This window comes from Dendropsophus ebraccatus, chromosome 6, assembly GCF_027789765.1.
Source record: "Dendropsophus ebraccatus isolate aDenEbr1 chromosome 6, aDenEbr1.pat, whole genome shotgun sequence".
Classification (NCBI taxonomy): Eukaryota; Metazoa; Chordata; class Amphibia; order Anura; family Hylidae; genus Dendropsophus; species Dendropsophus ebraccatus.
In genome coordinates, this window is record NC_091459.1 from 44,538,046 (window position 1) to 44,565,834 (window position 27,789).

The 27,789-nt window shown below is 41.7% G+C and overlaps 1 protein-coding gene across 1 annotated transcript in view; it reads left to right on the plus strand.

Moving 5' to 3' along the window:
- Positions 1–27,789, plus strand: part of LOC138795198 (titin homolog) — a 207,060-nt gene that overhangs the window by 54,999 nt on the left and 124,272 nt on the right. The window contains exons 14-21 of the mRNA XM_069974193.1: positions 2,993–3,028; positions 3,181–3,405; positions 6,589–6,630; positions 8,277–8,321; positions 18,840–18,887; positions 19,579–19,623; positions 20,920–20,967; positions 22,304–22,351. Coding sequence (XP_069830294.1) covers positions 2,993–3,028; positions 3,181–3,405; positions 6,589–6,630; positions 8,277–8,321; positions 18,840–18,887; positions 19,579–19,623; positions 20,920–20,967; positions 22,304–22,351 — 537 coding nt within the window. The remainder of the gene's footprint in view (positions 1–2,992; positions 3,029–3,180; positions 3,406–6,588; positions 6,631–8,276; positions 8,322–18,839; positions 18,888–19,578; positions 19,624–20,919; positions 20,968–22,303; positions 22,352–27,789) is intronic.

Below are 27,789 nucleotides of genomic sequence, written 5' to 3' on the forward strand. Positions count from 1 at the left end.
CGTACGGTATCCCGACCGGAGCGCATATGATGTGTATACGCTCCGGCCGGGATCCCATTGAAAGCAAGGCATTGTTCCACCGCGCCACCATAGTGGGGCAATGCCACACATTACATTACACAATACATTGCCACCCTTTTGGTGTGGTTTTTTTTGAAGGTCCATTTGTCATTCAATACACTATGGGAGGACATTTACTAAGGAGTCTAATTTAGGTGACTCTTCTAATGAGGATTGGTGTATATTTTGTTCCAATATCTTGTGACTGATTTATTAAGATGTAGTGCTGCCATAGTGAATGTATCTAAGTAAAAAAAAGTTGCAGAAAAAGTCATAAAAATGCACAAATTGTGCAAGCATATTCACCTGGTACTGACCAGACGTACTATAAGCCATTACCTGTTTGTGCAACTTTTTTAAAAGATGCAAATGAGAAATTGGGCGCTAATCGCGGATTTTGTGAATACTCTAAAAGACGCATCTAAAAAATATTTGACTGTTAAATATGTGTATTGGGCGGCCATCATTACATGGACTTCAATGCACTTCATTGACTTTAATTATAATTTGTTAATAACGGACGTTTTAAAATATTTTAATATTTTAATATTTAAAAAGGAAAAAAATGGTTGCTCTCTCTCTCTTTTTTTTTTTACATAGTGTGAACATCAGTTTTTCAATGTTTTACAATGTTAGGCATAAGAGAATCACCAAATATACGCTAATTTCTAGTTTAAACAGCTGTACACATTATTATATCTGCAGAATATTAGACTCAAAGGGATCAATGTCAAATGCTCTCAACAGGTTTAACCTTATCTCAAAGAATGCTGAAAATATTTTTGCTAACCATAATTTAGGATACCTTAGGTTTTAAACAAATTTGCACAAATTCAATCTAAATTAATCATTGAAATTGACATCTGCTATTGTAATTTTGAGTAGTCTTTTATTAAGCTTTAAGGCTGTGAAAATGCATAAAGCATTTCCACAGTCCTGAAGTGTACCTGTGATGATCAGAAGCAATCCTCTGCTAATCCAGAAGGTCAGGTCTCCACAGATACATATAATGCATTATCGTCTGACTGTGTCTTCGCATCCATGAAAACCCAACCTCCCATATTATCAAATGTTCTCGCTGCTGATCTTGAAAAAGGTGGGGATGTCTTGGACAGACAGTATACTTGTCTTTTATTTGTCTTTACTATCACCATCAGCAGCTAAGGTGGGACACTGCTGTAGCTGCTGATTGGCTGAGCAGAGCCCACTTAGGCAATCAGCAACTGCATGTTTGCCCCACTTCAGCTGCTGATTGGCTGAGTGCCAGTAGTGAAGACAGATAGAAGACCAAAGTGGTAAGTATATTTCCCTCTCTCCCCACCAACAGAGCACAGTCTGGCCCCCAGGTGGTTATCATAAGCCCCTGGGAGCCAAACTGATTTTAAGATGAACCAGTTACCCTCCTCTCTACCTCGTTAAATATTCAAGCCTCCAATTGTTTTCAATGGGGCTCGTTATTCGAGTTAGGCAGTCGAGCATTAGAAATTACTTGACTCTCCATCTCTAATAATAATCAAATAGCACCCCAATTAAAACTTAAATTGTAATTAACAGTTTTCAACAGAAAGAAGGCAAAACATGGTCTCAGTTCTCAACCATATTTCATCCAGAAACTGAGACACAAATTATCTAGAGAGATAAAAAAAAAACCTTCCAATAATAGGTATTCAGTTTCATAGATATATTATGGTATTAGTAAAGTTTTTCTTGTCTGGACAAGGGTTTCCCTATCATATTCCTGGTGTACTTTTATGTCAGGTAATAAATCTATTTCTGCTTGCATTGCTATATCGCTAGCAATAAAACATAGTTTTGCTTAAAGAGAAAGTTAAAACACCCAGGGGAAAAATATTTCAGAAAGGCAATTCTAGCTACAGATCTTGTTCAGTTTAGTTGTTTGTTTTCCCCATAAATTTCTACAGAATCAATCTATGTTTCCTTCTTATTTCTTTAGTTTTATTTTTCCCATTGGTATTCTTAACATGCCAGTTTCTACAGTATTCTTAGGAAGAGATACTGTTGCTTTTTGGAGATGTAAAATTTGAACAATAGGAATATTTAACTTCCAAAGCAAAATATTATTTCACATATTCATTGAAACATTTGAAATGCTAATAAATCAAACAAGGGTATAATTTATGTTTGTCTTGGCAAAGAAAAACTAACATTTAAAGGCTATGTGCATACTTAGTTTTTCCATCAGTCTTTTTTTCATCCAAAACCAGGATTGGGTTTAAAGCAAAGAAGGACCAAGTTCACACTACAGAATTTTTGCAGGCTGTCTATAATGATCATGGCAGAAAAATCTTTCCATTATAATGTGTCAGGAAAAGCTGAATCTAGTCCTTGGAAACTAGGTGAAGTTTCCAAGGACTGGATCCAGCTTTTCCCAGCACCCAGGGAGGAGGAGCAGGGAGTGGAACAGATTTGAAAGGCAGGCAGCTGATAAATTGCTTGTGGATCAAACTAAGCGCTTCACTTCGTTTAGACGGGAGCTTCACTCATCTCTTATTATGATGTTATAGAAAAACAGCGCTGCAATATAGTCTTAGACAATATTTTTATTTAAATTAAAAAGCATCTAAAACATTTTAACAAAAGCTGGAGACCAAAGAAACAGTAATATATTTTATTTTACTACCATATACATTACACAGTAATAACACTACTAGGATAGTACTACTGGTGTAGTAACACTAGAGGGAGTTCTTTAAGATTTTTGAAGTATTTTTTGTACATGACTGTGCTCTAGTTCCAAAAAATATATTTTATAGCAGGCTCCTGGAAGGAAAGTGTTATTAGTATTGTTTTGTAAGAATGCAGAGGTCACTCTGCAGAAATAAAGAGATGGATATATGCTGACAATGTGCTCTTTGCACTCTTCTTTATGTAAAAATGATTTTAAATATTTGTATTTTTATTGATCCAACAGAGATACCTCAAGAACCTCCATCAATAGAATCAATAGGTGAGTCCAAAAAAACTGTGTATCGGTAAAATTCATAGTAAAATGTACAGTTTTGTTGCAGAGATTGTGCGTACAGAGTCGCTTGAAAGGGCATTTTCTACCAATACATTTGTCTGCTTTTTTTCACTTGTTAGATTTTTTTTTCCATCCAGTACCTGAAAAGGAAGAAGAAAAGCTGATAGTGGTGGCACCTGAAAAGGAAGAAGAAAAGCTGATAGTGGTGGCACCTGAAAAGGAAGAAGAAAAGCTGATAGTGGTGGCACCTGAAAAGGAAGAAGAAAAGCTGATAGTGGTGGCACCTGAAAAGGAAGAAGAAAAGCTGATAGTGGTGGCACCTGAAAAGGAAGAAAAAAAGCTGATAGTGGTGGCACCAAAAGGTATAGTTTTTGTTTAGAATGTTTTGCACTAACACTAAATCAAGTTGTTATATAACATAACCTACATACATGAAAGGGAATGTGCACATTTAAATGTCATTTTGATTTTCCACATGCAAATAGTTAAAAAACAAATCTGTGCCATTTAAAGTGGTACTTCAGATATTCATATGATATATTGCTAAGTTTGCAGAAAAACACAGCCAACACCTACAGTACTATGCTCCCCTGTTTGTTCTCCTGTCTTATCTTTGGGACTGCTTCTGAACACTCTGGCTGCGTTTTCTGAGATAGACTATTTTCAGAAGTGATTGCCCTCTCAGCCAATCACTGGCCACAGTGCTATACCCCTTCAGTCAGTAATTGGCTGAGCGTGTTGTCACTGCAGAGACAAGTTAATCTCAAAAGTAGTGGCTAGAGTGTTTAGTGGTGGATCCAAAAGATGTGACAGGAGAACCCACAGGGAGCATAGTACTGTAGGTGTTGACTGTTTATTATTTTTCTGAAACCGCGGCAATATCTGAAGAAATATGAATGTCCGTAGTCTGCAACCAACACAGACCCCATAGACTTACTGTTAGGACAGGTCAGGGTACACAAAGGTGATGCAGAGACAAGTGAAGCCCTGCCGCTGTACCACACCCACTGTCCCTGCCTACTTGCCTCAATGTGTCCAGGACATTGTGTCCTGGTGTGGCCTCAGCTTGTGCTGTATTTATCACATTTTACACCTGCACATAGGAGTAAATTGTTGTTTAAATCTTAAAAACCCAGCAAATTTTCTTTTAAATTTTTTTTGGGTGTAAGTGTAAGGCTATGTTGACACTGAGTTTAACCGTGTCCCTTGCATAGCAACGGACACTGTTAAACTGCCGGCTGCCCAGCTGCATTTAGTATGTTCCTGCTGAAACTTTCTTTTTTTACTATTGATTTGTAGTCACCGTCGGGTGTGCCTGCAAATTAACCAACTATTATTTCTGAACACGAACTGGAGAGAATGGAACGGCTGCACATCCCATCTATGGCTGATACTAATGCCGCTAGGCCTATATTAAAAATCAACACCAGAGTGTCTGTATATGAATTGATCAAGCCATATTGCCCCGTGTACCACCGCGCAGGTCCTCTGGTCCACACGGGTCCCTACGCTAACTCCACACCGTGTCGGTCAGCGACCGCCAACCCCGCAAAGCGTGCACGTGCAGGGAAGGGAGGCCATGGAACGGCCCTGCAACCCCAATGTCACAGGACCAGACCCAAAAAGCCCCACCAAAATCCAGCCAGCACCACCGGCGGGGAAGGCTGCCCCCAAACGACACAAGTATGGATATGGTATTACACTTACCATTGCTGCTCTCACAGAATGGGGAAAACATAGGGTCCAGACATGTGAGCACAGGCATATCCTGCAAATTTTGGTCATGTGGGTCTTATAAAGGAGTGCTAGCTGTTCAGAGAGGGAGAATTGCAAAACACGAACTGGAGAGAATGGAACGGCTGCACATCCCATCTATGGCTGATACTAATGCCGCTAGGCCTATATTAAAAATCAACACCAGAGTGTCTGTATATGAATTGATCAAGCCATATTGCCCCGTGTACCACCGCGCAGGTCCTCTGGTCCACACGGGTCCCTACGCTAACTCCACACCGTGTCGGTCAGCGACCGCCAACCCCGCAAAGCGTGCACGTGCAGGGAAGGGAGGCCATGGAACGGCCCTGCAACCCCAATGTCACAGGACCAGACCCAAAAAGCCCCACCAAAATCCAGCCAGCACCACCGGCGGGGAAGGCTGCCCCCAAACGACACAAGTATGGATATGGTATTACACTTACCATTGCTGCTCTCACAGAATGGGGAAAACATAGGGTCCAGACATGTGAGCACAGGCATATCCTGCAAATTTTGGTCATGTGGGTCTTATAAAGGAGTGCTAGCTGTTCAGAGAGGGAGAATTGCAAAACACGAACTGGAGAGAATGGAACGGCTGCACATCCCATCTATGGCTGATACTAATGCCGCTAGGCCTATATTAAAAATCAACACCAGAGTGTCTGTATATGAATTGATCAAGCCATATTGCCCCGTGTACCACCGCGCAGGTCCTCTGGTCCACACGGGTCTCTCCAGTTCGTGTTTTGCAATTCTCCCTCTCTGAACAGCTAGCACTCCTTTATAAGACCCACATGACCAAATTTAGCAGGATATGTCTGTGCTCACATGTCTGGACCCTATGTCTTCCCCATTCTGTGAGAGCAGCAATGGTAAGTGTAATACCATATCCATACTTGTGTCGTTTGGGGGCAGCCTTCCCCGCCGGTGGTGCTGGCTGGGTTTTGGTGGGGCTTTTTGGGTCTGGTCCTGTGACATTGGGGTTGCAGGGCCGTTCCATGGCCTCCCTTCCCTGCACGTGCACGCTTTGCGGGGTTGGCGGTCGCTGACCGACACGGTGTGGAGTTAGCGTAGGGACCCGTGTGGACCAGAGGACCTGCGCGGTGGTACACGGGGCAATATGGTTTGATCAATTCATATACAGACACTCTGGTGTTGATTTTTAATATAGGCCTGGCGGCATTAGTATCAGCCATAGATGGGATGTGCAGCCGTTCCATTCTCTCCAGTTCGTATTATTTCTGAACGCTGTAGGTTAATTCTAAAGAACGGCCGTTAACATAACGCTGTGTGAACACAGCGGACAGCATTGCTTTGACTTCAATACCATGCCTCCCCAAAGAATAGACGCTGATTCCATTGCAATGAGCGTCCATTTTTTACTAAAATGTCTCCTAGCCTAAGGCTATGTTCACACTCAAAAAAAAAAGCCAAGACTTTTTTTTTAAATGTCTGGTAACAAAATGTAATTTTCAATTGAATACATTGAAGTCAATGGAATGATGACCACCCAATACACAAAGGGAGATATTTATCAAGACTGGTATACTCGTACGTGAGTCTTAGATAAAGCCTTGTCCTCTTTTCCCCAGCCGGATATACTAAAAGGAGCACGTCTCTAAGTAAATTCAGTCAGCCTGGCGTCTGGCACAGGCATTGCTCAACAAATCTGTACCTGCTCGGGAAAAGGTGTAGATTTGTGTCTTGATTTACGCCTGCAAGTATGATCATATCATGTGAACATAGCCTAAAACTGATCTGTAATAATTGTGTTTCTGTAAATCCTGCAGAGACTTTGACACCACAAGAAATTCCATCAAAAGAACCAATAGGTAAGTCCAATAAACATTATATTGGTGAAATTGATAGTAAAATGTACAGTTTTGTCATTCATTGTCTAGAATTGCATCCTAGACAAAAGCTGATTTGCTTTCAAGTATGTGGTTATCTTTTTCTCATCAGCAGTTTTAATTTTTCTAATCTATATTATTCTATGTTAGTTTTAATGAAAATCAACACATGTAGGCTATGTTCACACAACGTCAAAAATGGAGAAAAAAATGTCCGATTTCGCTATTTAAAAAACGTAAATTTTTGCAGCAATTTAACTGACTTCAATGCAATTGCATTGAAGTCAATGGGAAGACGTTTTTGCCGCAGACGTCAAAATAATGAACATGAACATTATTTTCGGACGTTTTTTGCAAATAGCGGGCGTTTTTTATTAGTTGTTCACACACAGTTCTTCTTTTGTCACCGTTCTTTCTCTGTTTTTACTATTAGATTCAATGGATTTTTCAATTAAGCCACAACCAAAGGCCAATTAGTAACCCCAAACTAAAATAATGTGCAAACACCCGTCATTGCACTAAGGGGATGCCAGGCTTCGAAAAACGTCAGTTATTTTAGCCTCAAAATAACGGACGTAATTTTAAACAGAGCTGAAAAGAACGTTGTGTGAACATAGCCGTACTAACATTGTGGTAAATTTTCTTTTATGTTGCCTTTTTGTACAGTAGCTGTTCTGTAAATAGGCTAATAAGCATTATCCATCCAAGAGTTCTGAGATATAAAGGAATATATATAGAGGGCATTTTCTTTAATACACCAAAGCATTTTCATGTTTTATTTATTTGCTGATTTTACAATTTCCTAGTATCAGAAAAGTGTTTACACTAACACTAAATCAAGTTTCTATAGACCATGTGACGATCCACGTCCAAGTTTTAGCTATGCCCCTGGTACACTCTATACATCTATTGTTTTTACATGTGAACATAGTGTGCACATATTTTTAACAAAACATTTTAGCCACAAAGTATTTTTTTAGAAAAAAAAATCATAAATAATGAATTTATGATTTTTTTCTAAAAAATTACTTTGTGGCTCAAATGTTTTGTTAAAAATTTTGGAGTTTTGTTGTGTTTTGTGACACATTTTTGAGTGCTTACATTTGAATCTCACTTGGGGCTATTGAGCAAAAATCTTTGTTTGGTGTGATAGTGTGCACATAGCCTATGGCTGGGTTCACACTATGTATATTTGAGGCTGTATTTGTGAGGCTGTATAGCAACCAAAACCAGGAGTGGATTGAAAACACAGAAAGGCTCTGTTCACATAATGTTGTAATTGAGTGGATGGCCATCATTTAATGGCAAATATTTGCTGTTATTTTAAAACAACGGCTGTGGTATTGAAATAATGGCCGTTATTTACTGTTATATGGCGGCCATCCACTCAATTTCAACATTGTGTGAACAGATCCTTTCTGTGTTTTCAATCCACTCCTGGTTTTGGTTGCTATGAGGACCTGACATGAGGACCAAATACAGCCTCAAATATACTGTGTGTGAACCCAGCCTAAATGTGCAATAGTTTATAAAATATTTGATATGTTATTAACATTTTAAAATGTTATACAAAATTAATCTATTTTTGCAAAAATACAATCTTCTAATTGACCCTTTTCCTTGTCTAGAGCCAGTTGTACCAGAAGACAAACCTGTGGAAGTAGAGATAAAAGGTACAGATTCCAACACCAAAATCAAGACACTTTAAACAGAAGCATTTAAATCATACAGATAAAATACAGACATTCATTAAAAGTGAAATGAAGATCTTGTTGTGCTTTTAATTTGTATATGTCTACTAAAGGAATTCAAGAATTAAGTAGGAATCCATAAATTTTGTAATAGAATCCATAAAACTATATGTAAACATTAACCCTTTCACGAGCATGGGTTATTGATTCCTCAGTGCCCAGGTCATTTTGGACTTCAGCTTATGGGATCAAAATGATCGCATAAGCTAAAGTCCCTAGCTCTGCCCTTTCTCCTCTGCCGCTGTTAGAAGCCTGTAACAGCAGCAGGGGAGAAAGGGAAGGGGGCAGAGCTCGCGGCCACGCTCCGGCCTTACCTCCCTCCTTTCCCGGCCGCCCTCTGTAGCCAGGACAGCAGAGGCTTGAGGCAATACAATGCGTTTCGATACAGATCCAGTCTTTATCAAGTGTCTGATAGCATACTCTTTCAAAGGCATATATATATATATACACGAAATAAGATACGTGCAAACAACGTGATCAGTCACCAATCTGGTGAGGACTATGTGAGCTTGAAGTAAGCTGTGGGCTTTCTATTCCTTCCTCGTCCATCTCTTCTCCACTGTGGTAAAAACGTCTTTGTTGTAAGACTGAATTTACATTTTTGCATATAAAACACATGAAAAAAAGTTACATGGTTGTGTGTGCTTAAATATTGGACTGTGACTGCAGATTGGCAAGGGGGGGGAGGGCTTCAATGCCTACAGAATTACTTTAAGATCAATTTCACATTACAGTTTTATGTCAACATTTTGGGGACTATGCAAAACATGGATGATGTTCATATCTCTCCACTATAGTTTTTCTATATGTAGGTTCCTGTCCTAGTTTACAAATAGTGATGTAAAATAATGTAGTTCCCAAAATTCTGTTGTGTTAAAATGGCCTAAGGCACACATTCCTTGTGTTTGAATAGGTAGCAAATATCAGTTCATATTAATGTAAGTAGAATTCTTCCAGCACAGTTAATACCTAGTTTTGATTTCCAAATTCTAGTGATGCACAGACATGTAGCTCTAAATATAGGACAGCAGTTTGATTATATTTTCTCTAAAAGTGCTAGAGGAGGTTCTGGTTTAATATATAGTCGCCTATGACTACATACCAATGTAATTCTACCAAGATTTTTAATGTTCAACATGTGGATACAAGACCATTACATGTAAATGCTTCTCTATCAGAATGTAATGGGAACAACATTCTTGTATAGAGATTCTATAAACTTTGGGCTGGCATAAAGAGTTATTCATCTAGAGATGGCCCTTAAGGCCAATTATCGGAGCAATTATCGGCCGTATTCGGCTGATATCGGCCATTACAGCCAATAATCATCCCGTGGAATTGACAGCAACGATCAGCCGACATCGTTCATGTCGGCTGATCGTTGCAGTCGTTTGTTTTTTAACATGTCGGCAGCAGACATTGCTGTACCCTATAGGCTGTCCGAATGATCAGCGATCCCCCGGGCAGCCCCCCCCCCCCCCCGCACCTCCATGCGGCCCCTCGCAGACTTAGCCGCTTGCTGCTGGAATAGCGGCAGCAGCGAGCAGGGAACGAGGAGCAAACGAGCCAGTCGGCCCGTGGAATAGGGGCTTTAGGGGTTCTTGCCCTCAGTTCAGAGCAGGAACAGTGCTGACTTGCTAGCAGAGATGGCTTTGTTTTGAGCCTGAGCTGTCAGTTCGGGTCATCAGACTTGTTATGGTGCTGCTTATCTTTGATCACATGATTATTGATTATGCACAATGTTGTTCCATGCATAATAGCATTATTGCCTATATAATCTGATTTATGTAGTATATTGTAATATATACATTGTTGCATAGACTGCTTTGTCTGTAATATCTAAATAACACTGAAATTCTAACTTAACCTCTTAGGCCCCATTCACACGTCCGTGTCAGTTTTTACTGTCAGGAAATCCTGATCAGGAGACCTCAAATGTCATCAGGATAGTATCAGGATTTCCTGACAGTAATCCGTTTTTACCATCAGGAAACCATCAGGAAAAACCTTCAGGATTTCCTGATGAGATGGTCTAGTATGCCAACATAAATCACAGGTACCCACACAGCCCTAGTGTACCTGGATGGCCACAGGCTGCAGAACTACAACTCCCATCATGGCCTGCCAGCAGAGCCATGATGGGAGTTGTACTTCTGCAACCTGGATGGCCACAGTCTGCAGAACTACAACTCCCATTATGGCCTGCCAGCAGAGCCATGATGGGAGTTGTACTTCTGCAACCTGGATGGCCACAGGCTGCAGAACTACAACTCCCATCATGGCCTGCCAGCAGAGCCATGATGGGAGTTGTACTTCTGCAACCTGGATGGCCACAGGCTGCAGAACTACAACTCCCATCATGGCCTGCCAGCAGAGCCATGATGGGAGTTGTACTTCTGCAACCTGGATGGCCACAGTCTGCAGAACTACAACTCCCATTATGGCCTGCCAGCAGAGCCATGATGGGAGTTGTACTTCTGCAACCTGGATGGCCACAGGCTGCAGAACTACAACTCCCATCATGGCCTGCCAGCAGAGCCATGATGGGAGTTGTACTTCTGCAACCTGGATGGCCACAGGCTGCAGAACTACAACTCCCATCATGGCCTGCCAGCAGAGCCATGATGGGAGTTGTACTTCTGCAACCTGGATGGCCACAGGCTGCAGAACTACAACTCCCATCATGGCCTGTCAGCAGAGCCATGATGGGAGTTGTACTTCTGCAACCTGGATGGCCACAGGCTGCAGAACTACAACTCCCATCATGGCCTGTCAGCAGAGCCATGATGGGAGTTGTACTTCTGCAACCTGGATGGCCACAGGCTGCAGAACTACAACTCCCATCATGGCCTGGCAACTCCATCAGAGCATGGTGGGAGTAGTAGTCCTAAAGGGGTAATCTCACCTGTCCTGGATCCTGCTCTGTCCGGGCAGCGAGGTTGAGGTCCGGGCAGAGTGCAGTGCAGAGATCCGGGCGGCGGCAGCGGTCGGAGGTCCGGAGCATGCGGCGGGCCGGTGGGGAGTTTCCGGGAGGGGGGGGTGCGGGCGATCGGAGCGGGCGGGCGAGCGGAGCGGGCGGGCGGGCTGGCGAGCGGAGCGGGCGGGTGGGTGATCGGAGCGGGCGATGGGAGCGGGCGGGCAGGCTGGCGATCGGAGCGGGCGGGTGGGCGATCGGAGCGGGCGGGTGGGCGATCGGAGCGGGCGGGTGAGCGGAGCGGGCGGGCGGTCGGCCCCGTGGTGAGGTCCTGGCTCTCTACCATTCCGGAATCACGGGCACTTTCCTGATATACATCAGGAAAATGCCCGTGATTCCGGCGCTCCCATAGACTTCTATGGGGGCGTCCGTGCCGGATTTCCGGACGAAAATAGGACAGGATCTAAAAAATCCGGTCCTATTTTCCAGAACGGACACCCTTCCGGAAAAATCCGGAAGGGTGTCCGTGTCCAATGTTAGCCTATGAGTCCGGAAATCCGTCCGGATTTCCTGATAGGAAATCCGGACAGATTTTCCGGACGTGTGAAGGGGGCCTTAAGGACGGAGCCACTTTTCGTTTTTGCGTTTTCATTTTTTCCTCCTTGTGTTTAAAAGACCATAGCACTTGCATTTTTCCACCTAGAAACCCACATGAGCCCTTATTTTTTGCGTCTTTAATTGTATTTTGCAATGGCAGGCTGAATTTTTGCATTAAATACACTGCAAAACCAGGAAAAAATTCAAAGTGTGGTAAAATTGAACAAAAAAACGCATTCCTTTTATTTGGGGGGTATTTGTACGCCATTTGCCATGGGGTAAAACTGAATTGTTATGCATGCTCCTCAAGTTGTTATGATTACAACAATATATAACATGTATAACTTTTCTTCTTTTTCTTCTATCTGATGGCTTGTAAGAAGTTCAAACCATTGTTAACAAATATACCTTCCTTAAAATCGCTCCATTCCCACACTTATAACGCTTTTATCCTTTGGTTTATGGGGCTGTGTGAGGTGTCATTTTTTGGGCCATGATGTGTTCTTTCTATCGGTACCTTGATTGCGCAAATACGACTTTTTGATCACTTTTTATAAATTTTTTTCTGGATTTGATGTGACTAAAAATGCGCAATTTTGCACTTTGGGATTTTTTTGCGCTTACACCGTTTACTGTGCGAGATCAGGAATGTGATTAATTGTTCGGGCGATTACGCACGCGGCAATAGCAAACATGTTTATTTATTTATTTATTTACTTTTATTTAAAACATGGGAAAAGAGGGGTGATTCAAACTTTTATTAGGGGAGGGGGCTTTTTACTAATAACAACGCTTTTTTTTTTTTTTTTTTACACTTATACTAGAAGCCCCCCTGGGGTACTTCTAGTATAAGTATACTGATTTCTCATTTAGATCTTTGCTGTATACTTATACAGCAAAGATCAATGAGATCGGCACTCAGATGCTTTTGGCTGCTGCAGCCGAAAGCATCTGAGTGCCGAGCTGGTATCAGGGCCATTTTGGAGCTGACACCCGGCCGGTAAAAATGTGTGGATCGCTCCTCCGGGACAACGTCACACCCAAATGACACCAGGGAAGTGCTGTGTCCGGTAATCGGTTGCAGCTGTCATCTTTGACAGCTGTATCTGATTACTGTATTAGCGGGCACAGCGATCGGGCCGAGGGCCGAGCCGAGGTAGCAGTCAAGGTGTAAATGGCATACATCTGTAGAGTGTTCAGTCATAAAAGCAAAGACAGCAGTATTAGAAAAATCACCGAAAGTAGAAGTCTGAACCGGAGGAGATCCTGTGTGGTGGAGAGCGAGGTTAAGGAGGATCCGTCGGCAATAGTGAGAGATTCAAGTCCTGTAACAGTTGAGTGCCAGATACCGTGTCCCAAGCAATAAAAGTGTCAGTACCTCTGTAGATGATGAGGTGGGCAGGATAGCCCCACCTATAGGGTACCCCTTTGGAGCGTAGCGTGGAGGTGATCGGAAAATACGGAGAGGTGGCCATATTTGTTAGAGGGAACAGGTCTGTTCCTAAGTGCATCCATGAAAGTTCTTTTGACATGCAAATGACATAGGCGGATTATGGTGTCTCAAGGGGTCTCAGGGTTCAGAGTAGCAGGTGCTATGATTCGCCGAGCCCAATCGATGGAAAGATCTTCACACGTGCTGTTTGGCAGAGTGTCCCTTATAAATCCAATTGCATAACTAGAAAGTTCAGAGTCTGAGACATTTTCTGGGATACCCCTTATCTTAAGATTGTGGCTTCTAGCTGGGGCTGCGATCTTGTTATATAGGTGCTGCGTTTCTGCTTCTAGAGCCTGGTGGGAAGCTAGTAAATTATTGTGTTCTGTGATGACCGCTGAGATACGGTCTTCTGCAACCTGGATACACTGCTCCGCTGCATACACAGAATCTTTAATGGCAGCAATAGTGCGGTCAAATCCAGCTTCCATAGTAGTTTGCAGCATAAGAAGTAGGTCTTTGATGAGGGAAATTGTCAGAGGAACATCCGATGTTGGCAAAGCTGCAAATATGTTATCCAATTGAGTTATGGCAGAAATACATTAAGGGTACTGACGTTGTTGAGAAAAAGTATGAGATCGGCTGGGAGTAGGAGAGGAGGCTGATAATGAAGAAAAGGAAGTATTAAGAGGTAGAGGAACTATCTGGTCTCGTTGTATAGGCATGCTCCTCTGTGTGCTTGTAAGCTGCATTTGATATGCTATGTGAAGATCCTCCCGAATAAAAACCATGTACGAGTTGTGTGGTAGGAAGGAATAAAGAATGTGGGTCAGCATGTGGAGAGGTATTAGTACGTAGCTGGTTATACAGATCCCGGCGAACAGTCTCTTTAGAAGGCAGTGAGATGGACTGCTGATAGACGGGAATCAGCTTCTGAAAGGGAGGAGGGGCCGGAGGGGGATAAGAAGGAGAGGAGAGACAGGGCTGCGGCTCAGTGACTAAGCCCGCCCGGTGCTTGGGGAGCCTGCTGTAACAGTCTTTCCCATGCGGTTCCTCCTCCTCCCCAATGGCTTAGATGTGCGGGCTGCTGCTAAGTAAGCAGCAGAGCTCTCCCACCTCTCCGCTGATGCCGAGGGTGCCGAAGTGGTCTGCCACACCGTTTCGGCACTTGCAAGGGATTGGTCTGGATATAGAGAGGCAGTCAGGAGGCCAGCGCCATCTTGCTTTGCAGTGGTGGTGGGGAGGGAGGTTTGTACCTTCCTCCAGAGCACAGCCGCCACCTTCTTGGATGTAAATTTCATGCTGGGTGAGTAGACATTCACCATCTCCGGTTGAGGTACAGAATAGAGCAGGAGTCTGCCGCAAGAAAAGCTGAAGTTCAGTCGTTAGGACAGGAGCTTCATAGGCACACATCGGCTCCCCTCGGCTGCAAGCCACGCCCCCCTGTCGGGGCATTTTAAACTCTGAAGTCATAATATTCCTCTTAAATTCCATTATGAATTTGTGACTTATCTACTTGGCAATGACACATACTGTAACTTCTTTCTTTTTAATTGACAGGCGTGACCCAGATGTATCGGACTTTTTGTTTCACTTATTATTGTGTTGCTCCAGATAGGGACCAGATTTTTGACATGCTCTCTGTTTTTTCTCCCTCCCCCCTCCCCCTGATGAACACTCTCAACACCAATTCCGAGACGGACCTGTCTTGGCAGTGACAGCCTGCTCAGCCAATCACTGACTGAGACAGGACTGCAGCCACTAATTGCAGTCTGTCTCAGAAGTAGTGGCAGAAGCATTCAGCAGGGGAACCAAATACTCTGCAGGAGGACTCTGGGGGAGTATGATTCATTGGAGACATACGTTTTGGAGGTGCCCCAAATGTCACAGTTATTGGTTGGGAATAATCATAACTAATTTCAATTTATTTCACTGTTGTTTTGTTTTTGTCAATTTTTTTGTTTACTAGAAGACAAAAATATGCTATTACTTTTTCTTTCAAAGAAATTATATACTAAATTATATACTTGAATTTTTTTAACCACTGTGTAATAGTCTGTCATTTTTGAAATCCTGGAGAGGAAAACACCTTTTCAAAACAAATTTTGGTAGTATTTTTGGTATTTCTGGTAGTTTCAAAAATGGAATAGATAGGTAAGTAATGCTTTATGCTTCTGCAGAAGTTTCATTTTTTTTAACCTCTACCTGGAGTTCCCCTTTAAAACCGAATGCTGTCGGAGTCCATCATCTTTTCATAACTATCTGCCGACATTGGGAGTGGCAGCTTTCTAGAACCAGTCCACTTATGCAAGCTGTGTTTACTGACTTTATTTCACAGTGCTGTTGGATCTCCATTTTCTTGTTACGTCTCTGACATTTCAAAAGTTTTTTTTTCCTGTGACAGGTAATCCTGTTTTACATATATGTATATGTATTTCACATATCTTACCTACACCTTTAAGTTAACTTCAAGTCTGCTTCAGACGTGTGTTTTTATTGTTTGTAATGTATTGTTTGTATTATTGCTTGTTCACCCACTTCATTTATTTCTCAGCTCTATATCCATTTATCTATCTGCCTTAGTTTTTTTTTGTCACTAATGAGACCTGACAGCTCAAATGTTTCGCAATGGATACTTGGCAGAAGAAATCTGTGTATGTCTTTGAACAGATGTGAGCTTTTTGTATTATTATTATTTTATTTTTTCAAATTAGTCATCTTAGTTGTTTAGTGAAAAACACGATAACTGTGATAGTTATTGTTTCTGACATGGCAATGTAAATGTCACAGTAAATTATGCCATATAGTTGTTTGATTTAAAGAATAGGTAAACTTGCTTGTGGTGATTTGTATGAGCCGAACATTTGGAAATGATTGAGAGCAATAAATATTGAGAGAAATAATTGTATGTAAAATAATTTTAGAATTTTATGTGAGGTGTTACAGAAAGGTGGGTTGGTATTAGACCTAATGCAAATATATTATGAATATAAATGGTGGCCCAAGGCTCTATAGCAGTGTTTCTCAACCTTTCTTTTTGTGCTCTCTTGTCAAACAAATGTCACCCACCTATCTTGAATGTTACGATCCATCACAATAATGAAGTTTCCTACAAATAAATGTTTTGCACCGAAATGTGCTTATAGAAAATAAATACACATGTACTCACCTGCTGCAATCCCATGCCACTGCTACCATTGCATCCTGACTGCTCAATGCTTCCCATGCCTGTTCAGCCATTTATTGGGTGAGGTAGGTCACCATTGTGGATGATCTTGCATATCCAGTGTGTTGGGGCAAAAAAACAGGAATCACTAAGCAGTGTGGATGGCACTGTTGAAACAGCAGATCTCAGTAGCAGATGAGTATATGTGTTTATTTTATTGGCCCATTCCAAGCACATTTCATTGCAAATTAAAGGAAAAAAAAAAAAAAAAAAAAAAAAAAATATAAATATATATATATATATATATATATATATATATATATGTATATATATATATATATTAGGGATGGTCCAAACCTGCCGAGGTTCGGGTTCGTACTCCGGCTTCTTAATAACCATAGGCTGTATCCCAGTTTTCCAGGCAGTCCTCCGGCTGTATCCACCCTCTCCACGTAGGTGGAAGACAGCGGGAATCATTGCCGAGAGTTCAGGTTCGTACGAACCTGAACCTCAGCAGGTTCGACCCATAAATATATATATATATATATATATATATATATATATATATATATATATATATATATATGTATATATATATATATATATATATATATATTTTTTTTTTTTTAATTATTATTATTTTTTTTTTTGAGAACTCTAACCCCTTAATGAATGTGGGTGTACATTTACGCCCCCACTGCCTGAGCCTTAACGCAGGAGGGCGTAAATGTACACCCTGCCAGGGTCCCGGGCTGTGGAGCGGGCTCACGAGCTGAGCCCGCTCCATAGCTGGTGAGGACTGGCTGCTATCTGCAACCGGTAACCCCTTGAATGCAGCGATTGCATTTAAGTATAAGTGACTGGAGCATCTCTGGTCACTTAGCTATCGGGACCCCCACAGCATGTCTGCGTGGGTCTCTATTATATTTCCTTACTGCCGGAGGTCCCTTACCTTCCTCTGTGCAGTCAGGTCTGCAGTCTGAAGTCTGAGTCTGAAGAGTTATGGGTCTTAGAAGGAGAGGAGGAAAAAACAAAAATGCAAAACTGACAATTGGCCTGGTTCTTAAGGCCATTACAGGCCTGGTCCTTAAGGGGTTAAGTAAATGCACTCAGCTAACAGTACAGTGCATTGCAAAGCTCAGTTGAATTTAATACATTAAATCACTCACCTAAAAACACCCACCCACCCTTAAACAAGTACAATTAAGCCAGTTATTGAGCTAATCATTCCACAAGCATCCCAGTACAGAAAGGCCAATACCTATATACAGTATAAGGCTATGTTCACACTGCGTACGAATCTGTACGCAGGTCTTACGCTGCCGTACATGTGCGGCTGAAACTACGGGCGTGCAAAAAATCGACATGTGGCCGGATGTGTACGCACTGCGAACATACGCCCGCAGTACTGTTATGCTTCCCTAGCTTGTTTCGAAGCGATCTGAGGCAGGTCATTTACTTGGAAATCTTCGCCCAGCCCTGTAAACCACACAGAATCTTTTGGATCGAAAAATCAAGTTCAATTTGGCTGAAATAAGTACTTCGTACGGGACCGCATGGAAATCCACGGCCGTGAGTTTCAACATTTCCGTCCTCAAACAATGGTCTTGTTCATTTTTCACGGCGCCGTATACGATCCGGCCGTAAGCTCATACGTAGTGTGCACTGTGCGGGCGTATATCGTATACTTTCAAGCGAACGCATCAACCTCAAAACTATGTGCGTATATTCGCGGTTCGCACTACGGACGGATTCATACGCAGTGTGAACATAGCCTTAAACTTTGCTGCGTTCACACTACGTATATTTCAGTCAGTATATATATATTTCAGTCAGTATTTTTCAGTCAGTATTGCAACCAAAACCAGGAGTGAATTAAAAACACAGAAAGGCTCTGTTCACACAATGGTGAAATTGAGTGGATGGCCACCATTTAATGGCAAATATTTGCTGTTATTTTAGAACAACGGCTGTTGTATTGAAATAATGGCAGTTATTTACTGTTATATGGCGGCCATCCACTCAATTTCAACATTGTGTGAACAGATCCTTTCTGTGTTTTTAATCCACTCCTGGTTTTGGTTGCAATACTGACTGAAATATACTGACTGAAATATACGTAGTGTGGCTATGTTATATATACCCCTAGTACAATTAATGCTATCATGCAACCGCTGTACAAAGAAGACCACAACTCAATCCCAATCCAGTCCACGCCACCACTCCCATAGTACAATTAATGTAACCACTTACAATGCAATTAAAATGCAGTAGATCTACACATTAATTGTACTTAAATATACGCTCATTGTTTAAAATGTTCTTTTCCAGAAGTGACTGCAATGCAACTTGAGCCAGAACCCAGAGAAATTATTGAAGGTAACAGTAAAAAAAAAAATTATTTGCTTTGATTTAAAGAATGTGATTAATGCAATCCTGCACCACTTACAAAATTACATGGTATTGTATACAGTAAGTACATTTCTTTATTTTACAAATTTTTCTAATATTTAAACTATTTTGGAACTATGGAAAATCTGCGCTATTATCATTATAGCGCATCTTTTTTTTGCCTAGAAAATACATCGTGTGAATGTAGCACTAGGATCAATTTCATATTCATTTTATATTGAATATACTGTATAAAAATATCAGATAAGTACAAAACTTTTGTATATGTTACTTTTCATAATCTTTCCTCAATTCTTGACCTTGTCATAGTTATAAAAAGACACACAAGTAGGGATGGTCCGAACCGGCCGAGGTTCGGGTTCGGATGAACTTGAACGCTCGGCATCGGATTCCCGCTGTCTGCAGCCTCCGTGCAGCGGGTGGATATAGCGGGAGGACCGCCTGGAAAACTGGGATACAGCCTATGGCTGTGGCTGTATCCCAGTTTTCCAGGCGGTCCTCCCGCTGGATCCGCCCGCTGCACGGAGCGGGCAGACAGTGGGAATCATTACCGAGGGTTCGGGTTTGTACGAACCTGAACCAAACTCGGTTCGTACCATCCCTACACACAAGTACAACATATTTGTATTTTTAATTGTATTCTGTTTCCATTTTCTAGAGGAACATATTATAATAGAGCAGGACATAGTCCTTCCTCAACCAGGTAATATTTTAAACTCTGATTAAAATATAACCTTCTTATTTTTATAGCGAATGTACCATCAGTACATCAGTAGCTTTATGGTCTGCACATGGATAGAATGACGATGGTGTGGGAAAGCCAGTTCCTGCGTCCCACTCTTCTTATCCCGGGCACCGGCAGGGGGTAAAGCACTGCCCTCACCCCTCTATGACGTGGCTCCAATAGAAACAAAAAGGATAAAAACTAGCAAATGAAAAGAGCTCATAAAAGCAAAGCCGATATAGAAATTGGCATTGGTAATGATTATAAATCATTACCTTTAATTAATTATTTTGGCTCTAGTTCATAATGCTTTATAGGTTATTTAATAGAAGATAAAAATTGGAGGTTTGTCATTGAAGTATGAACCAATTTGATTTTTTTCCACAAAAAGATTTCAGGTATATAACGTTAAAAGTGAATGTACCATCAGTACATTCGCTTTAAGTTTTGCACATGGATAGGATGGTGCCGTACACAGGAATTGGGCGGTGGTTAAAAAAAAATACAGCGGTACCGGCTTCTCCGGGCCTCCACCATTCTATCCATGTGCAAAACTTAAAGAGGATGTACTACCATGTACATCCTCTTTAACCTGAACCCACGGATCGAACGGCGCCGGCACGGGAAGCCGTTCTATGCACCGGAACTGGCCGGTGCTCAAGCACTGAAGGCTGGCTGGCCCGCCCCCAGTGGGAGAGAATTCCCTCCCCTCCATGACGCGGCTCCCTTAGAATCAATGGAGTCGCGCCATACAGAGGAGGGAATTCCCTCCTACTGGAGGCGGGCTGGCCTACCTTCAGTGCTTGAGCACCATCCGGTTCCGGTGCATAAAACGGCGATGTACACGGGAACCGGACCTTGGTCCGAAAAATGGACCGCGGCATTGGCTTCCCCGTGCCGGCAGCGATCGATCCGTGAGTTCAGGTTAAAAAAGATGTACCTGGTGGTACATCATCTTTAATTCAATCGCTTTAACGTTCTATTCCTGAAATCTTTTTGTTGAAAAAATTTCATTGGTTTATACTTCAATGGCAAACCTCCAATTTATTTTTACCTTCTATTAAAGAACCTATAAAGCATTATGAACCAGAGCCAAAAGAATTAATTAAAGGTAATCATTTATAATCATAACCAATGTCAATTGCTATATCGGCTTTGCTATTATGAGCTCTTTTCATTTGCTAGTTTTTATCCTTTTTGTTAAACTCAAAAATATATGATAGAATATAAAATTAATTGCATCTCTTCAGAATACTCTCTAATTTTCTCTTTTAGAAATATGTGTAAAGGAACTTGAGCCAGAACCAGAAGAAATAATTGAAGGTAACAATAAAAAGTACATAAGCTTTCATTAAAAGAAAGTGATAAATGCTGTGCTGTACGACATACAAAATTACTACAAAGTTGTACTTTTTATATTAATTTTTTTTTTAAATAATTAACCCCTTAGTAACTGTTGATACTGCGTTTTACAGTGGGATCAGCTGTCCGTATGACAGCTGATCTCCCGCTGTAACTACCAGAGTGGAGAAACCTCTACTCCAGGTACTTTAACCCATTAAATGTTGCTGTCCAATCATCAAATCATGCTGACATAATGTCATATATATCATGTATTGACAAATATAGGCTGTGGTAATTGTTTAGTAAAAATTGGGTAAGATAATATTATATTTTATTGTAAAGTCCATGGATGCTGTCATGTTTTTCTCTCTTTATTATGTTTTTGATATATTTTAGAGTATATGAGTTCTGCATTTTTGTAGGTATAGTTAGTAGTTTTAAGGTAACCAGAAATACTATTATTACAATTATACCTTGACACATCAAATGAAAGTTATATATATTCAACTAGGTTTACTTATCTGTATACACATTGAATATTGGTTATTACAGTAGAGTACATAGAATGCAGTTGCTAGCGATACTTCAAAGTGGCTATTGTGTTTCTACTGGAGATGTCTTAGGTAGAGATGAGCAAATTTACAGTAGGAAAGAAACAAAGGGGAAGATTTATCAAAGGGTGTAAAATTTAGACTGGTGCAAACTGCCCACAGCAACCAATCACAGCTCCACTTTCCTTTCACCAGAGCTGGAAGCTGAGCTGTGATTGGTTGCTGTGGGCAGTTTGCACCAGTCTAAATTTTACACCCTTTGATAAATCTCCCCGTAAGTGTTTTGTTCCTATCTGCATTCTGCTAATCAGGCTGTGGCGCTTTGAAGTCAGCTCTGCTCCTTGCCATTCCTCCCAGGTGTTGGGAAAAGATAGATCCAGTCCTGGGAAACTTCTCCCAGTTTCCCAGGGCTGGATGCATCTCTTCCCAGCACCCGAGAAGGAGCAGCACAGAGCGGAAAAGATTCCAAAGCCCCGCAGCCTGATTAGCAGAATGCAGATAGGAACAAAACACTTACGGGGAGATTTATCAAAGGGTGTAAAATTTAGACTGGTGCAAACTACCCACAGCAACCAATCACTGCTCAACTTTAGGCAGTGCTGAAAGGAAAGCTGAGCTGTGATTGGTTGCTTTGGGCAGTTTGCACCAGTGTAAATTTTACACCCTTTGATAAATCTCCCCCTTTCTTTCTTTCCTCCTGTAAATTTGTTAATCTCTAGTTCTAGGTATAAGAAATTCATGTTTATTATATTCCTTATTCATAGAAATTGAAGAAAAAGAAACTACAAAAGTGGCTCTTGAAACAGAGAAAAGTGAGTGTTTTTTTCTCTTTAAATTTTTTTAAACTCAGAATGGAGACAAATATTAATTGTTTATTCAGTTTGAGGTCATGTTCACATAAAGTTTTTTAAGGTGAAAATACTTCTGAAGTTATGACCGTAATTAACAATCATTATTTATGGCAATGATTACCAGAATACAGCTGCATTTTTGTCTAAAAAAAAACGCTGCGTGAACATTGCCTGATGGTTAAATAATGTTGTTTTTTCAGCTTTTTAATGTTTCAGTATATCCTTGTTTTGAAGGCTTTGACTTGCCATCATTATTAACTTTTATTAGATGTTGAAAACATACAGTAACTTTGTCCTCTGCACAAAGATTATGGAGTACATGGAGCACATGTAAAAATCCATGTAGCTTGTGCAAAATGTATTCGTAGGCACACTGGTCTTGACGAATCTTTTGTTTGCAACTTTTGGCTAAAACATCTACACCAGGAGTAGGAGTGGAGTAACACAGCTTCATTTTGTGCACAAAAACTGATAAATCTCACATAATAAATCTGACTTATAAAGTAGCTAATATGAAACCACGCCGCCTGTGCAAAAAATAAAATAATTAAATGACGCAGCCAACGCAAACTCTATAAAAGTAATGCAAATGCCTTTATAAATGTTGCATAGTTTTTTTATGCCTTGCACAAAAACTTATTATTAGCCAAAATAGTGGCAACAACTCAGTAAGGCCCCGTTCACACGTCCGGAAAAAACATCCGGATTTCTTATCAGGAAATCCGGACGGATTTCCGGACCCATACACTTTAATTAGTCACGGACACCCTTCTGTAGTTTTCCGGAAGGGTGTCCGTTCCGGAAAATAGATCCGGAAAAAATAGGTCATGTCCCATTTTTATCCGGAATTCCGGCCCGGACGCCCCCATAGAAGTCTATGGGAGCGCCGGAATCACGGGCACTTTCCTGATGTACATCAGGAAGGTGCCCGTGATTCCGGATAAGTGAGAGCCCGCCGGCCCCCGCAACCACTACTGGCACCCCTACTTCCCCCCCCCCCGCACAGACATCAGCGCCCCCCCCCCCCAGGGCCGGACAGCTTCCATCAACACCAACCCCCCCCCCCACCCCCCCCGGACCGGACAGCTTCCACCACCCCCCGCCCCCCCGGGCCGGACAGCTTCCACTGCAACCCACCCATCCAGCTGGACAGCTTCCACCAACCCCCCCTCCCCCCCGGCCACAGACAGCAGAACCATCCAGGTTGCAGAAGTACATCTCTCATCATGCCTCTGCTGGCAGGCCATGATGGGAGTTGTAGTTCTGCAGCCTGTGGCCATCCAGGTTGCAGAAGTACATCTCTCATCATGCCTCTGCTGGCAGGCCATGATGGGAGTTGTAGTTCTGCAGCCTGTGGCCATCCAGGTTGAAGAAGTACATTTCTCATCATGCCTCTGCTGGCAGGCCATGATGGGAGTTGTAGTTCTGCAGCCTGTGACCATCCGGGTTGCAGAAGTACAACTCCCATCATGCCTCTGCTGGCAGGCCATGATGGGAGTTGTAGTTCTGCAGCCTGTGGCCATCCAGGTACACTAGGGGCTGTGTGTTGGCATACTAGACCATTTTTTTTTCTCATCAGGAAATCTTGAAGGTTTTTCCTGATGGTTTCCTGATGGTAAAAACGGATTACTGTCAGGAAATCCTGATACTTTCCTGATGACATTTGAGGTCTCCTGATCAGGATTTCCTGACAGTAAAAACTGACACGGACGTGTGAACGGGGCCTAATGCATGTGTCTCTATGTGTTTATTGCAAACTGAATACAACAGCACATAGAAATACAAACTTATTTTGTCGTACATATGGATATTACAGTATTTCAGAACAACAGTATATGTCAGGTCAGCGCTCGTTTGCTCCTTTTTCCCCCGCCCACTGCCGGTGCTTTTACATGCGCCGACAGCGAGTGAAGAGGAACACGTAAGAGTCGGGGGAGCTGCGGGGAGTGGAAGTCTGCCTGGGCGATCGTTTGTTTTTCTTATCAATCTTATCTTTCAGATATAGCCTATAAAAGTTGTACACTTGTGTAGAAAAAGTAATTGTTTGGTGTGTTTCCCACACATTATGGCTAGGTTCACACTATGTAACTGTGTGGCTGTATTTTTTATGCGGCTGTAAATGTGCGGATGAAACTACGGCCGTGGGAAAAAATAGACATGCGGCTCAAAACATACGGTCATTTACTTGGAAATCTGGTTCAACTAAAAATAACAAATAAAATCTTAAGAAAGTGATGCAAACACCTCTGGATGCATCTGGGAAAGCAGGGAAACAGTTTACATGAATTGCTATTACCGGGGTTTGCGATCCTCTGCACTAATGCCGATGTCTCTCATAAATAAAAAAACACATTTTCGTTGTAATAAAGTCCCTTTCGTTGTTCAATAATTAAATTTAAACTAATCCATCATTTTGCAATTAAATATACTGTTAAAATAAATAGATATATAAATAAATGTATATTTATATATATATTTATTTTTTGACAGTATATTTAATTGCAAAATGATGGATTCGTTAGAATTAAATTATTGAACAACGAAACTGAATTTATTTAATCGAAAATGTGTTTTATTAATTAAATATAAATTAGTACAGGAAGCTCCATAAGCCGTTAATTCATATTGCCGGCAAAAGAGCATTCTGTACTAATCATCACTTTACTTTAATGAAAACATCAAATGTTTCTTCTAATTATGTTATCACAATAGCATTATTAGAAGAAACATTTAGAATTATATGTGCGCTCAGCTGATTGGCTGATCGGCTCAGCGCACATATAAAGAGCCGGTCCGCAGTACAGTGACTTCATTGTGCTGCGGACCAGCGAAGAGGACACATCGGGGTGAGTATACAGATCTCCCCAACACCTCCCCTGCACTGCACCCCTCCCAGCAAGGAAGGGGGGTCAGTTAACCCCTTCCTTGCTGGGATGGGTGCAGTCTGACATCAGTCTGGCCCCCAGGGGGTTAAGAGGGATGCAATACATCCTCCCTTAACCCCTTGGGGGCCAGACTGTAAGCAGCGATCTGTAAAGATGCTGCATACTGTAAGGAGCACAACACCGCTCACAATGATGGGTGTTGTGCTCCTGTTTGTGTGTTTTTTGTGTGTTTCTCCCTTTTTGTGTTTCAGATATCGGTATCCTGGGGATTACGTCGGATTCCCTGGACTACGTCGATGACCAACTTTTTTTTTTTTTTTTTAATAAAATGGTCAATGAGGGGTGTGGGGGTGTTTTTATATAAAAATAAGGGGGACCCTATGCGGTTTTTTTTATTATTTATTTATTAAAAAAAAAACGCATAGGGTCCCCCCTATTTTTATAACCAGCCGGGTTAAAAACCAAACGACAGCAGCCTGGTAACACCAGGGTGGGAAGAGCCATTGGTTTAGGCCCTCCCCAACCTAAATCTTACCAGCCTGCTGCCGCCCGGTCCAGGAGCGCCAATTTTGACGCTCTGGGACCACTGGCACCCGGCTCTTCCCAGTACCCCTGGTGGCATTGGGTACTGGGGTAATAATGGGGGGTTAGTGTTAGCCATTTTATACCGGCTAACACTAGGCCCCAACTTAGTAATGGATTCCGTCTATTAGACGGCTTCCACTACTAAGTCTATAAAGTAAAGAAATAAAGACAAGACACAAGTTAAAAAATTTTTTCAAATAAAAACACCCCCACACCCCTCATTGACCATTTTATAAAAAAAAAAAAAAACAAAAAACGCTGGTCATCGACGTAGTCCACGGAATCCGACGTAATCCCCAGGATACCGATATCTGAAAAACATAAAGGGAGAAACACACAAAAAACACACAAACAGGAGCACAACACCCATCATTGTGAGCGGTGTTGTGCTCCTTACAGTATGCAGCATCTTTACAGATCGCTGCTTACAGTCTGGCCCCCAAGGGGTTAAGGGAGGATGTATTGCATCTCCCTTAACCCCTTGGGGGCCAGACTGATGTCAGACTGCACCAGGGCCGGACTGGGACTTAAAATCAGCCCTGGCAATCAGACCCCAGCAGCCCACATACCATATCATGGATATCCGTGTAAAATATGCGCTGTAGCAAATTCTGCTTCATTTTGCCGTGTCCCCCACTACTCCCTTAAACATGTGAACCCCACCATCAGCACCTAAAAGTAATGATATAACATAATCTGCTGTGGATTTGATGCAGCATATTTATGCACTCATTTCAACTGATTAAATCAGAAGCATCAAATCCGCATTGGATTAGGTATGAATGTTCCCTTAAAGGGAACCTGTGGTGTCTATACCAGGTACACAGCTGTAGATCCCAGCGTACAGATCAGGGACTGGACCTTTAGTCCAGTGTAAACCTCTATAATCATTCTTTTCATTACCAGCTGAAGTGTCACAGAGGTGGAGCCACAGCAGCACCTTCTGCCCCGCCCCTTCTTGCTCTGACTGATGGACATATAGGTTAGTGCTGCTGCAGCTGCTGTTGTGAAACTTTAGTTGGAAATGAAAAGGACAATTATATAAGTTTACACTGGACTAAAGGTCCTGTCAGTGATATCTCCCTCACACCTGTCTGCTGAGATCTACAGCCCTAGACCTAGATTCTCTTTAAAGGAGAAAAACATGGCCACCTTCTCCCAGAAACAGCGCCACACTCTTCTTCAGTTTGTGTGAGGTATTGCAGCTCAGTTTCATTGAAGTGAATGAAGCCAAGTTGTAATAACCATACACTGAGGACAGGGTGGTGCTGTTTTTGGAGAAAAGTTACTATATTTTTAAAATCCCTTTTATCCTGACTATGTCTGCACATCATATAATGGTGGTATAAGTAGTAAGGTTTTAATGGTTGTGATCTCATGTGTAATCAAAGCTACATAATAAGCTGCTAGATAGATATTTCCTACTGGATATCTATCTATCTATCTATCTATCTATCTATCTATCTATCTATCTATCGTATAAGTAGGGCCCCAGGACAAATTTTAGTATATATAATGGTAATGTAGGTAAGAATTTTCTGTGCATGATAATACTGTCATAGTTAATAACACCAGGAAGCAAATATTATCACCATACTGTACACCTTACTGCTATACTGTTATTAAGCAAACCCACCAATATTCCAATACTACCAGTATATAAGTAACAAATAATATCACCACACCATGAGCACGGCCATTACCACCACATAATGACTAATACCGCTATACTGTGACTGAATATAATCCACTATATACAACACTAATATTACCAATAATACGAGTAATACCATCACACCATGCCCTCTACCCGCAGCATACAGTGACTGGATAATACCACTATACTGGCACCAAATAACAGCCACTATATAAAGACCAATATTCTCCCAGAACAGTGACCATAGAACACGGGTGTCACACTCAGCCCCT